Source organism: Lepisma saccharinum, chromosome 26, assembly GCF_977018435.1.
Source record: "Lepisma saccharinum chromosome 26, izLepSacc3.1, whole genome shotgun sequence".
Lineage (NCBI taxonomy): Eukaryota > Metazoa > Arthropoda > Insecta > Zygentoma > Lepismatidae > Lepisma > Lepisma saccharinum.
The window spans coordinates 12,188,269-12,202,328 of record NC_139254.1 but is presented as its reverse complement, the minus strand read 5'-3'; the positions used below and the strand labels follow the sequence as shown (position 1 = coordinate 12,202,328).

General features: G+C 35.6%; 1 protein-coding gene across 1 annotated transcript in view; it reads right to left on the bottom strand.

Moving 5' to 3' along the window:
- The window catches only part of LOC145979383 (sodium channel protein Nach-like), a 92,727-nt gene that overhangs the window by 63,111 nt on the left and 15,556 nt on the right, over positions 1 to 14,060 (bottom strand). Inside the window, exons 3-5 of the mRNA XM_083112251.1 lie at positions 6,516 to 6,566; positions 4,573 to 4,702; positions 1,826 to 1,938 (exon numbers count right to left, since the gene is read on the bottom strand). Of these exons, the coding sequence (XP_082968377.1) occupies positions 1,826 to 1,938; positions 4,573 to 4,702; positions 6,516 to 6,566 (294 nt within the window). The remainder of the gene's footprint in view (positions 1 to 1,825; positions 1,939 to 4,572; positions 4,703 to 6,515; positions 6,567 to 14,060) is intronic.

Below are 14,060 nucleotides of genomic sequence, written 5' to 3'. Positions count from 1 at the left end.
CATTTTAATATAGGCTGTAATTATATGCTTAATATGTAGAAATACTTCGAATCTCTGGCAGTCCGACTTTCATAACTGAACAGATGTCAAGAAATATCAAATTTTGTGCTCTTTGCAAATAAAATGTGCTACTAGTATTATAACTTACTGAGAAGTTAAGCCTCACTGTACGTTGTTCAGTGTATAATCATTAATGAATGAATTAATATAATACCAACACGGCTGCAGAATTAGTTAATCGTGCTAAGAAAGTTAATCAAATATATGGTACTATTATAGTATGGGGGTGACACCTATAAACCATATATTTCGCACTTTTTTACATTGCTAACGTACTATTTTGGAATGCGGAACATTTCCTAAGGTGAAATAATGCATTTCTAACTAAGATAATGTCTATTTCTTACATTTACGAGTACTTACTGTAACTTGTTATTTCGATTCTCTAACACATTATGGCGGGCGATAGCATACTGGTTCAGGGCGCGTTGTGAGAGTGTTTTGTCGATTTATGCAGTGTTACAACCTCGTTCACCGGAAAATACCTACTTTCGACTTGAAATTATGCTAATACCTCGCAAACCATTGACGTTAGCCTCACAAACCATTGACGTTAGCCCCACAAACCATTGACGTTAGCCTCACAAACCATTGACGTTAGCTCCACAAACCATTGACGTTAGCCCCCAAAAAACATTCACATTAGCCCTAAAAACCATTCACATTAGCCCCAAAAACCATTGACGTTAGCCCCACAAACCATTGACGTTAGCGCCAAAAACCATTCACGTTAGCCCTCAAAAACCATTCACGTTAGCCCCAAAAACCATTCACGTTAGCCCTAAAAACCATTTTCCGTAAGGTTAGGTTAGGTTAAGTTAGGTTAGGCAAGCATAGTAAAAAAAAATACTCGACACGTCATGTTCTAGTGAAAACACGGCGAGTTTGAAACACTGACCATGGGGTTACGTCATCTGATACAAGGAACGTTGTGCTCTCGTGCAGAAAGCAAATGGCGGCAGCAGAAACAGCGTGTCGGACAGAGATTTTCGCAGAAAACAACATGTATTCGCATTAAAATGGATCAAAACTACATTCACGAACTTCCACAACGCTACAGAAAATGATTTCCGTAAGTACTTTCTCCTGTAAATTTGAAGAAATCATTCACCCCTATACTTTAATGTTACCAAATATATTAATGAATATGCTTATAAGTAGCTATAGGAAGAAGAAAATGAAGGATTTAGGTATACAAAGATGGTCGTTCCAGACGAATGAAAATTACTGTTGAAATTTGTGTCTACGGTGAAATAAATGCAAAACTGAGTACTGGATGTCATTTAGTAAAAATGGACAATGAAGTAAAGTGTTTGAAGTTTGTTTTAAGGCCACATTATGCACCACTATGTTCCTACAACGGGAATCGAACCCTGGATCCTTTGATCACAAAGCGACGGCTTTACCACTAGACCATAGGGGAGGCCCGAAGGAAAGTGCTGGAAATGAGTCCTGAGGAAAGACGGAAATGAAATAAAGCTTGGTTGCAACCTTGCCAAGCATGTCCGAGGTCTTCTTAGTCTGTCTCTAAATAAAAAATGATTTTATTATAATTGATGATGTTTGATTGTGTGTAATTAGTCTGCAAGAAATTATCCAGCAGAAATAACTGTAAGAGTTACTCTCAGATTTCAAACACCAGTAACTGTATCTCAGTTACTTTTAAAAGTATCTTTCCGGACGCTGTCGTTAATTACGCCACTGATCATTAGAACATGCGTAAAACCAATGAGACAAATCATAACCGACTTTCGTATAATCTTACCTATCAAATCGGTCAATCCAAACAAGAGTTCCTTTCTGTAACAAACTCCAGTCGTTTGAGAATAGTGAATGTCTACATAGCTCACCCAAGACCTTTTCACAAAGCGATGATCTCTGAAACACACAGAAATAAGAACGCCATTTCAAATTAATGTTGCAATAAATACATTTATTAGAAACAAAACACAAAATCAAAGAAAAAATAACCTAAATTACTAGTTTTTGGGATTTCACTTTTTTTGTAATATGGTCGAACAGGTGCGATTTTGTTTAAAATAAAAAAAAATATATATGTGTCCGCTTCCTGCGACGTTAAAGTTAATAAAACCATACACATTTAAAAAATAGAAATACAATTAGTTGTTATTAAAGAGATAGACATACATATTCAATATTGTACACTTTACTATTTAATTTCTCTAATTCCGAAAACAATCAATCAGTCTAATTTGACGAAATTGATAACATCAATTTGAAAATATATTTTTATTATTACATTATAATAATTTCACCAAATTGTTTATTTCTTTTACTTTATTTGCAGTATGTACTGAATATTTTGAAATGATTTTATTTCAATGCAAGAAAATGTATAAGGTCTTTGCAGTTTGTATTCGATGGATCCAAATTGTATTTGAATATTGGTGCCCACTTAGGTATTGAGTTCAACATTGCTACTACAAGCTATTATTAATATGATGTAAATTAATGGAGTGTACAGTGGGATCCATGAGAATTGCTCGGCAAATTGGGCATGACTACATTCATTAATTTCTCTCTTGTATCCTGTTAGTTCTTAAGGAGTGATTTCTTATCTTATGCTGATGCAGAGGTTGCCAGCAGCCTATTTGGCATTTTGTTCGAATTCTTAAAGCTCTCATGGAGTAGAATAAAGATAGTAAACTTGGTGATGGACAATTTGCTTGGTAATACTCACGGATCCCACTGTACCAGTAGCATACTAGACGTAAGCTTTCCCGGCAATGGAAGTAAATTTTTATCCCTATTAGGGATATTTTAGACCCCCTTTTCCACTAAACAACATAAGCCAACCATCATCATAACACTTAAAGTTGTCCACGAAATAACTTTTCGTTTATTTACTGACATTTACTGACAATATATACTCTACCGAACTTATTACTAATAAATACTGAGACATGTAAAAGGTATGAATTTAATGGAATGTGTTTCAATTTCGTCACTCCACATTAAACACTTGCACAAGAACAATGAGTTCATTAGCTGTCTTCGACATTTATACTCAATGAATTTAGGTAGTAGTTCCACAAAAAATTAACTTTGTTGTATAATAAGACTTCACTCAAACAACAAGTTTTCAAAATGCAATAACGAAGAACAATACCTATTCAACAGAGACAACAGTGGACGGTGAATATTCGGGAAAGAGATTAGTTGGAGAAATAAACGATTTGTTATGCAATTATTTATTCTGTTAATGTGTTCCACTACTTATTGTTAGTAATCATAATACTACTACAACTCTATTTAACTACTCCCAAGAGAGAGCCGAATAACTTGCTCTCCACAAACAGGACAGAAAAGAGGAGAAAATGGAAAGAGAGCGAGGAAAAAGAAGAGAGGTGAAAAGAGTGAGAACATTGAAAGGAGAGAAATGGAGAGAGAGTGAAAGGGATAGTAAAGAGAGAGAAAGAGAATAATGAGATATATAGAGAGAAGAGGGAACCCAATATGGCCTATTTGCTGTTTCCAAGTAGTTACATGATCAATTCAACAAATGACGTTAGTATATCATTTAGACTGTCCGAATGACGTAATTGAACCTGTTGGTTGTACCTATACTACAGTAACTTGAAGACAAAGAAGCGAAATAGCTGAACCTCGTGATTGTGTTTTACGTAATCTAATATTTCATGTGAAAGTTATTACTTACCACATCTTCCAAGTGATATCTCTAGTGCATATTATGATAATTTGTACTTTACAATAATGTACTTAGTTCAGACTTTAAATCTAAAGTACTGTTTATAACGAAGGGAAAGAAGAACACTATGTAAGGTGTACTCAGTATGGCCTACATAGGAATAAATCGTGAAAGAAATGCGCAAATGTGACATTTGTTACTCTTACGTTCATGTACTGCGTGTGGAAGTCACTAAGGATGATAAAGGACATTTCATTTGCCCAGACTGTGATGTGGTCTTCTGGTAACAAATTGTGACATGTCACTCCCTGGTTCAGTAGTTTGTAAACAGTTATTTCTTTGTGCAAATCACACGTAATTATGTAAATAAAATGTTAAGTGTATGAATATACTTATCTACCTATAAAAACAAAATAGTTGTACTTTCCTTACAATTTCTGTTCCATATTTTGATGTGAAAGAACAAAATACATGACTGGGCCATATTGGGTGCATATGCACCCAATATGGCCTAAACATAACTTTTTAATAAAGTATTTCCTGTTAGCCATGTTATTAATTGGAATTGGCTCAAATTTTCCCTCTTTTGAATCAGGTAGGCCATATTGGCTTCAGGTACCTTAGGATGAAAGGAAACGAGAGAGAGAGAGAGAGAGAGAGAGAGAGAGACAGACAGACATGTATGTATATATATATATATATATATATATATATATATATATATATATATATATATCCTCGTCTCCTATTCTCTGTATCCTCTTTACATCCTCCCAAAGCAAAAAGGTTTAATTTGCTTACTGATTAATAATTACATTTATCTACACTTCAAGCATACTTACCTGTTTGTTGTAGTACTTTCGAAATTGTACACAGTAGACTCACATTCTGTTATGCAGTCACAATCTATCATTGGTTGAGACATATTGAAACCAGGCGTACGATCTGGAGGCTTGTATTTCTTCGTGGGAGCTTTAGAATAAAGAAGACTCAGTTAAAATTAACTACAGATTAGTATAACTTAATTGACTTAAAATATGATTATGATTTTTTAATTTAGCGTCGCTTTTCTTCAACTTTTGGCTAATCGCAGCGATGAGGATGAGTGATGATATGATGAAATTGATGCAGATACACGCACAAAGAGCAACCATGCCCAGGTCAGGATTCGAACCCGGGACCCCTGGCGTGCTATGACTTTTAATGCAATTCTGGTTATCGTTGTTCGTTGGCAACGAATTTCGAGAATGGGAATTGCCCGTTCCCAAAATAATAAGGAATGTAAGGAAATCACTTATTTGATGTATTATTTCAGAGGCTTCTGTTCACTTCTTTTAAACCTCTCAATTCTTTGATGCATTATTTTAGAGATTTCTTTTAAACCTCACAATTATTTCATGCATTATTTCTGAGACTTTTGCTCACTTCCTTAAAATATCACATATTGTTCATCTATTATCTCAGACTTTGTTTACCTTTTCTAAACCTCACACTTTTCTGATGCATTATTTTAGACACTTTTCTTTACCTCTTTTAAACTTCCCATTTTTTGATGCACTATTTCAGAGATTTTTATTCACTTTTTTTAAACCTAAACGGTGCCATTTCTAACTGCACTCAAGGTGGATGGAGTGTTGAGTATGAACTTTATTTGACAAGGTGAACTTAATAAGAAGTTTGAAAATTATAAGATCTCTTAGTCAAGGTCGCTAACTTTAATTTAGTAACACTGTTAGTTAAAAAGGCAATTATTATTTAATGGTCTAAAGTCTCAGGCTTTTTTATTACTTATGCAACTATTCTGGTTCTAAATTATTATATTAATTTGATGACGAATCAAATAAAATCCAACAATATTGGAATTTAATTTAATAGGGTGCTATAAGTAATGTATAATTGCTTTATGATGACTTATCTGAATATGCATTAATCAAGAACACATTACACAGGGTGATGCAAAAGTTACGTTTCATGGAACAAATAATTGCATTCAAACATATACGTAATTGATATATAACGATTACAGTTACAGTATATGTTTAATATGCGCTGAATGCATGCTTCAGTTTGAAGCTCCCCGTTGCGAAAGACATCTGCTGGTGTAAGTATTTGGTAAATGGCGCCTGTGATATTTACTTTGAATTGGTCCAGGATATTAATTTTCTTTGCGTACACGGTGATCTTTACGTGTCTTCACAAGTACAAATCCAGCGGTGTTATGTCTGGCAACCGTGATGGCCGTTCACTTTTATAACTTGACTTTTGCCTCACCCTGTACTTAGAAAAAAACAACTTATATCCACATTTTGATACGAGCTTAGTTCATGCTGTTTGGAGAAAGGAAATTTGTATCGTTTCAATCTGCTTTCTTGTCTCCACTTATACAAGATTGATTTGATTTTTTTCTACTTCGCTTTTCTGCAAGTTTTGGTTAATCGCAAAGATGAGGATGAGTGATGCCATGATGAAATCGATGTAGGGACACTCAGCATGCGCAGGCCTGGATTCGAATCCAGGACCCTTGGCGTCGTAGTGGATTGTGCTAACCACTCCGCCACGGAAATTGATTATTTCTGCTAACACGATCATTCGTGGCGAAGGTTAGCATGTCGTATTAAGAAGGCAAGGGTCCTAGTTTCGAATCCTGGGGGAGGGGGAGAAAGTGGTCGTGGAAGTTTCATATTCCTTTCCCTTCAATTACTTCATCAGATTCACCACTCATCATCATGGATATGATTAACCTAGGCAGGCAGAATAGAAATAAATACAAACTATATATACTTACTGCTGAAGTCCTGTAAGCACACAAAGTCTGATTCAACACATTCTTTTGTTCCTGAAAAAACGAGAGAACTTATAAGAAGATAATATTTAATGTAAACTTGAACGAATGGAGTGTATAATAACAATTTCAATTAAGATAGTTAGCAAAAATAAAATTTACAGTAACTTCACAATGGATAGGTATTATCAGACACCACGGTGTGGAGGAGGGAGCCTGAGGGTTAATACATAAAAGGTGGGAATATTGGAAATATTTTTTTCTTGATTAATAAGATTTTTTAAAAGTTTAAGACCTTTAAAAGATGTCAAATTGTATGGATCCAATGAGTTTATTGTTTCACTTTTGTTTTTAGCATGCCTATTTGGTATTTGTAGATCATTCGTGACAAGACAAGTGTAACATACGCGACTCGTGATTTTTTTATTTTTAATAATGAATTTAAGGATGTTTTCAACAGAAAAACTTTGAGGATTCTTTGTACATAACACAATATAATTTTCAATGCATTCAGGAACCAGAGTTTTTTTTTATTTCAAGCTTTTCACCTGGAAAGACAGTTCACAAATTCGGTAACGTCCGTGACAGCAATTTCTCTAACAAGGTTTTTATTTCAGTTCATGTGAGTTTGGTTGTAGGAAGCTACTTATGTACTACTTCCAGTGTGCGAATTAAAGGGGTGGATGTCGGCGATCCCCCCCTGAAATAAATTATTCCCGGCAAAATAATTTTATTTTTATCCCCTTCAAAGAAAATAGAAATGAAATTATATAGGATATATTTTCATAACTAAGGAACAAACACAAGTAGAAAAATCATTCGGGAATAAGTTATTTAATATTTAAAACCTTTGCATCCTGCTTCTCGTCTGAAGGTCTATTTTTAAATAGTATATTGTTTACTTGGTAACAGTGTCATAAGGTGCAGAGATTTTACAAAAATCAATAAACATGAGGTAGATTAGATGGACATGAAATTTGAACTTGGGTAAAATAAATTTAATCAAGTTTTCTCAGTGCTACCACTTCGATAGCTTAATTGTGTTTGAGTTTGTATTTTCTTAGAATGTAAATACAGTAAAACCTCGTTAATCCGGACTAATGGGGGGGATAAGTTGACCGGTTTAACGAAAGTCCGGATTAACTGAAATAACCTAAAAGAACAGTAGAAAGTGCATTAAAACTCCGTTTATAGCAACAAAACATGTTTATTATGGTGTATTTAAAGGGCATACGTCTAAATACACTATACAGTACAGTACAAAGTCTGCGGGAAACAGAATTCTATCAGTGGTTGACTGCCTTTTCTTTGGGAAGTTCTCTTGTTGACTTCCAGCCACATTTAAAACCTTGCATTCTCTTTTTTGGCCTTTTGCCTGTCCAGATTAAGCGAAGTCCGGCTTATCAGGTCCGTATTAACGAGGTTTTACTGTATACTGTTTCTAAATAACCTGCAAAGTTAGAATCACTGTTCAAATGTGCTTAGAACCGCAAGACAGTAGTTTAGTTTACTGACTGGTAACATATACAGGTGTGCACACCCCTAAAAAAATACCCCCCCCCCAAATTAAATCACAAATACTCGACCGAGTGGTTCCCCCTCAAAGCAAAATGTTTAATTCGCACAGCGACTACTTCTGTTTCTGTTACAATTGGGAAAGAAAAGAAGTCACACTAACTTTACAGTTTAAAGAATGGAGTGAAATGTAACACCCGTGACGATTGATTGGCTCACAAGAGAACGTCAACACGAGCGGCTAGCGACAACTATAGCAGCTTGGAGTACCAAGGATGACCTGCCTAATCTACTCACTGCGTAGCTTGCACAACACACAGCAATCACAATGATGACAGTCAGTGCCGGCGATTAGGGTAGGCAGTTGCTCCCCTTTTTTCGCCACTTTTGCCCCCGCACTATGCTAAACCTCATATACAAAGGCAGGGGCGCTGACTTGTCAAAATTATTGGGGGGGCTCTGATCACTGAAATAAATGAATGAATGACTCACTCACTCCCTTTTTTAAAAACAAAATTACGTCTTCGTATAGCAGTTTTTGAGCAGTTATTATATTCCTCATGCAAATGAAATGTAACATGAAAAAGTTTAGAAAATGTTTCAAAGTCTCTTTATGTCTTTTGTGTCTGCTCATTTGTTTTTTTTAGATAATTAACATTTTTATTGAAAAGTATGTAGGCTATTTACATTAAGAGGTCAACCTAACAGTTTTATGCCGGCCTCGGTAGCCGATCGTGTTGGGTGGTCGACTCAACTCGCTTTGATCCAGAGGTCTCGGGTTCGAGTCCCTGCGAGGGCATGGGTGTGTTTTAATGTACGCAACAGACATGTGACGAGTTGAAAATAACCTTAGTGTTGACGTACCCATAAAATAACGAATATTTACAATATTTAACAGTTTTATTTAATTATTTACATAAATGCTAACACAAATCGCAGGAAAATGTTTACTTTTTTGTTCTTGCTACAATATTTTACTTTTTAAATTTAATTTTGCAATAATTAAAAAAAATAGCATGTACACTAAGATATAAAGTGACATACACAACAAAAACATATGAACATGATTTGAAAATAAAGCAAAAGTTGCTCTACGCACTGGGTTATTTTTTTATGAACTCATTAACGAGTGGTCTCAGGTCCAAATTATCAAGCACAGTTTGATGTATGTGGACTACCACTAAACTGCTTAGTCTCTTCTGCGCATTGCAGATCTCAAATACGTATGTCTTTAGTCGGCGAATAGCACTGAATGACCTTTCGGCTGTGACTGTCGTCACTGGCACAGTGCGGAGGACTATCATGAATTTGGCAACTTCAGGCAGAAACTCCTAGAGGGTGTTGTCTTCCAAAACAAACTTCCTTATGTTACGCATGGTAGTTAGAACCACTTTCTTCTGTTTGGCGATATCACCAAGCATGGACATGTGTAAGGAAAGCCTATCGGCATCCAAATCTTGGCGAAAGAATTCTCACGTTTGCTGAAAGTTTATTGTGCAACTGTTCACAGCTGAGATGTTACTTTTTGTAGTCCTGTAGATTCATGTCCTTGTTTAACACATGATTTTGCTGTGTCACACACGTCAGTGTATATTGATTTATAATACTATTTTGGAGTGTAGAACTTGTGAGGTTTGGCAGCATCAGGATTTTCAAGTCTCTTATGGACGTGACATTGCCGGGGCAATTCTGGCTCATCAAGGAGGCTGGGTTTGCTCTCTGTGCATTTCTGCCAGAACTGCTCAAAACCCATTCGCTTTTCTTGAAAGATGTCTGTCAAGTATTTTAGTTTTGATTCCACTTCTGTAGCACCAATGCGTGAAGACTGAATCTTACAGTTTCTTCTATTGGTCCCATCTTATGGCAGTAGAGGAAGAGAAAGAAAAATGTCTTGAAGCATTGTCTCCAGGTATCCAGCACATTTTGATGCTGCGTCAGTAGAAACTTCTTCACAAAATTTCTCAAAAAAAATTTAGGTTTTCATAGTTCCATAAGATCTGTTGCATACTGGAGGCTCTCAACGTCCACCGACGAGGGCAAACTTGTCACAGTCCAGTATGGCCAGCCTTCTCATTCACATCAATAATATTCCTAAATATTTGCATTCTTTTAGGGGATTCCCAAACAGTCTTTAACAAGTCGTTGGCTAAATTCATTATGACTGATTATTATATGTATAATAGTAAATAATAATTATATACTTAGTATATAGTAATAAGTCATGTGTTTTACTGTCTTCGGTCATAGCCCCCAAAAAAGTTGATGGTTTAGCGGTCTCAGCCCCCCAAATTGATAGTCTAGAACATTTCAAATGTGTATTTAAAGTTAAATTCATGTGGCACAATTCAGAGTAAACTTTACAAGAGAAGCAAAATAATACATTAGATCCTCTTAAGCAAAATTATTTGGTGGGCTCTGCCCCCACATCGTTAACATTGGGGGGGCTCGAGCCCCCCCAAGCCCCATGGAGTCGGCGCCTATGTACAGTGGGATCCATGAGTACTACCGTGCAAATTGTCCATGACCATTTTCATTAATGTTTCTCTCCCATCCTGTGTGTTTTTAAGCGATGGATTTTTATGTGTGCTGGTGCAGAAGTCGTCAAAAGCTTGTTTTGAGTTTTATTTTATTTTTTTATGTTCTTATTGGGTCAAATAAAGTGCACGAACATGGTGATGGACAATTTGCAAGGTAATACTCATGGATCCCACTGTACAAAGGGAAATATACTGTCCTTGCCCCAATCGGTTTTGGAACCAATCGCCGCCACTGCTGACAGTCCATCTCCCACTGTCTCTAGCTAGCTGCTTGTAACGACTACTCTCAAAGTTCCATTATTCGTCAACAGATGGCAACACCAAGCATACTTATATTAGTATCTTTGTTGTTTCGTTCATTAAGCGAACGCCCAAGAATTGTTGGCTGATTGTTAGAAGTAAATTCAATAATTAAACAAAATTAGTAGAAATATTTCAGGAAGCACAAACAAGTGACGGTAAATGTCTGTTATATCGGAGACACATTAAAATCGGATATTTTGTGTTTCGGATGGTTCGTACTTAACAATTATATTGCGGAACATACAAGTAGTTGTAGGTGCCATTATGCTTTTCACACGCGTCGTGCTTGTGTTTTGTCGATTTGGAGTGGGTATGCAGTGTTTCAACCTTCTTAACCGAAAAATACCTACTTACCTAACCTAACCTTGCCGGAAATGGTCTTTGGGCTATCGTGAATGGTTTTTGAGGCTATCGTGAATGGTTTTGGGGTTATCCGTCAATGGTTTGTGGGGCTATCGTGAATGGTTTTTGGGGCTATCCGTCGATGGTTTTTGGGGCTATACGGCAATGGTTTGTGATCACATAATGCAAGTTTATTATATCAAAAGTGCTTATTTCTTGTTGTGCAGCATTCTATGGTGAGAAAATACCTCCACGAACTTTGAAAATGTTACAGAAACTCATTTCCGTAAGTAGATCCTTCTGTAAGAATGAAGAAATGTGTCTTCGATGTAACAGACATTTACCCAAGTCACAACTAGGAGTGGAATTTTTAAGCCTCGAATTCTGTATTAACTACTTTGTAGATATTTGCATTTAACTTGAGCGAAAGTATGAACGATATGACGAGTCGAATGCTTGTACAGCAGCAGTAGCGTACGCAGGATTTCGTCAAGGGGGGGGGTTATTTCTAAAACTTTCTCCAAATTCACATTACCTTTGATTTATTATACTTTAATTAAATAATAATAATCACAATTAATTAATAATACTTATAATTAATTAATTAGCTGAATTACTACTAATAATACTACTAATACCACTACTACTATTATGTAGTAGAGATCTACATAAATATAACATTTATGAAAACAATAGAAAGAAATTACTTTCTAATCATTCAATTTTTATCAAATCCTGGGAGCATTTTTTTGTTTTTGTTTTTTGTCTGGTCAACGAGGTGAGACATTTTAAGGGTGAAGAAAATCCATAAAACAAGAAAATATATTAAAATAAATTGAAATAATTAAAGTATGGAACTCATCCAAGAAGCTGCGGTGGTCTGGTCGGTAGAGCGTCTGACAATCACGCGGGAGATCCGGATTCGATTCCCGAAATTGGTTGGAATTTTTCCGGCTTCTTCCCCGCATAAATGTTCCCGATAATTCACATCTGGATTGTCTCACTGTTCTTACCAACAAAACATTTTCGAATAGTTAAGCTTATTGTCGTTTGAATAATTGTCTAGTCAACAAGGTGAGACATTTTAAAGAGAGACATTCAAACGTGCTGCGGTAAATAATACAATGGAAAGGCAGACTGGTGACTGTATTCTTGTCCGCCTAGCCTTTGTCTATACATTAGCCTCTAACAACGAACCAAGAACTTTCTTTAGGTAATTCTCATTGTTCACACAAAAAAAAATACACGTTCGTTGAACATTGGCGTACGTAGAGGCATGGTCGATGGTTAGAGGCACATACTTTTGGTAAATAAAAAAGCAAAATTTCTGTATAAAAACAGAGTCAATTTCTGGTTCAAAAGCTGTAAATAAAATGAAATTTCGCTGTTATAGCGGTGAAAAAGCGGTATATAAAATTACATTTTGGTTTTAAAAATGTGAATATAATCCCAATTGATTTAAAAACTGCACTACTACACAAAATAAACATATCCCTTCTAATAGCACATTAAATCATTACCAGAATATTAAGTTTATTCCTGTATAGAGGAGTCCATTTTTGCTTTTCAAATATTTACAGCAAAATTAATCAATTTTCCGTGAATTGCATAACACACAGGATACTTCAGACTTCAGAAACTGTCCCGTCGTTATATAAACGGTAAATTTCGTGTTTAAGAGTCTATTTCGCATTTTGCAGTTCATTTCGCATCATTTCGTGACAAAACAGGGTAGGAAAATGCACCTCACACCTTTCAGAAACCGTAAAAATTAACATTGCAATGTGTTATTTCAAATTTCGTTTTTTTTTTTTGTCAAAAACGAAATATGCATGCCTCTACCGATGATGCTACAGCCCCTACCAAAATTTTGAGAAAATCAGAATTTTCAAATAAAAATCCGTTATGAACTTTAAAAAATCAAAATGTGTAAATACGAAACCTCTTTTAAAGTGAGTCCCGATTACCATTTTTGTCTTTGAATACAATTTTAATAGACTGAAAAGCTCCAAAAATACGAAATATTTTATTATGCATCCTGCCCTCCAAAACGAAGCCATGTGTTATCCACATTTACTATTCCGACCCCTCCCCCCCAAAAAAAACTGCGTACGCCAGAGTATTGAACATTGTTGCAACTGAAATACAAAACATTTTATTTCTCTTTTAAATCATAGTTACCCTCATATTTCACTTTCAAGAACTTGTGCTTATTTTCAAGGCATCACTCTGAAAGACGCGTGTGCTTGGAATGCTGTGCTTTTCTCCATGCTACATGGAAATAATAATAATAATTATTATTATTAGTGGTAGTAGTAGTAGATGTAGTAATAGAAATAGTATTGTCCCAGATCTTTGACTGTGGTAAATTGGCCATTTAAAATTTTTTCCACAGCATTTTTCATAATATTTCACAAGCTCAAGGGGGGGTTTAAACCCCGTAACCCCCCCTTGCGTACGCCACTGTACAGCAGTAATCAGCGCCAGTCCCATTGATGTAGCGTTTTCTACCCTTTATTATTATGCCAGCTAACCTTTTGTGGAGTATCATTCTTATCAACTATGTCTTATCTTTTAAACTAGAAAATCGTGTATTTCTTTCTATATTCCACTTTTTCAAGCTCGAATTACAACTACACAGTCTTTCGTGGTTTTATGTAGTTATCTCTATTGGCAGTCTGCTATCATCACATAATGGAGTGTAAATTGCTCAACCGATACTTTTAGGTTGCATCCACAATTATTCATCTTTTATATCACTTGGGAACATTTCAAATACCACACTTGTTGACTGATTTCTACATAGTTTGATAACATTCTCTTAATCAGCTATTTTTCTTATACATTGGCT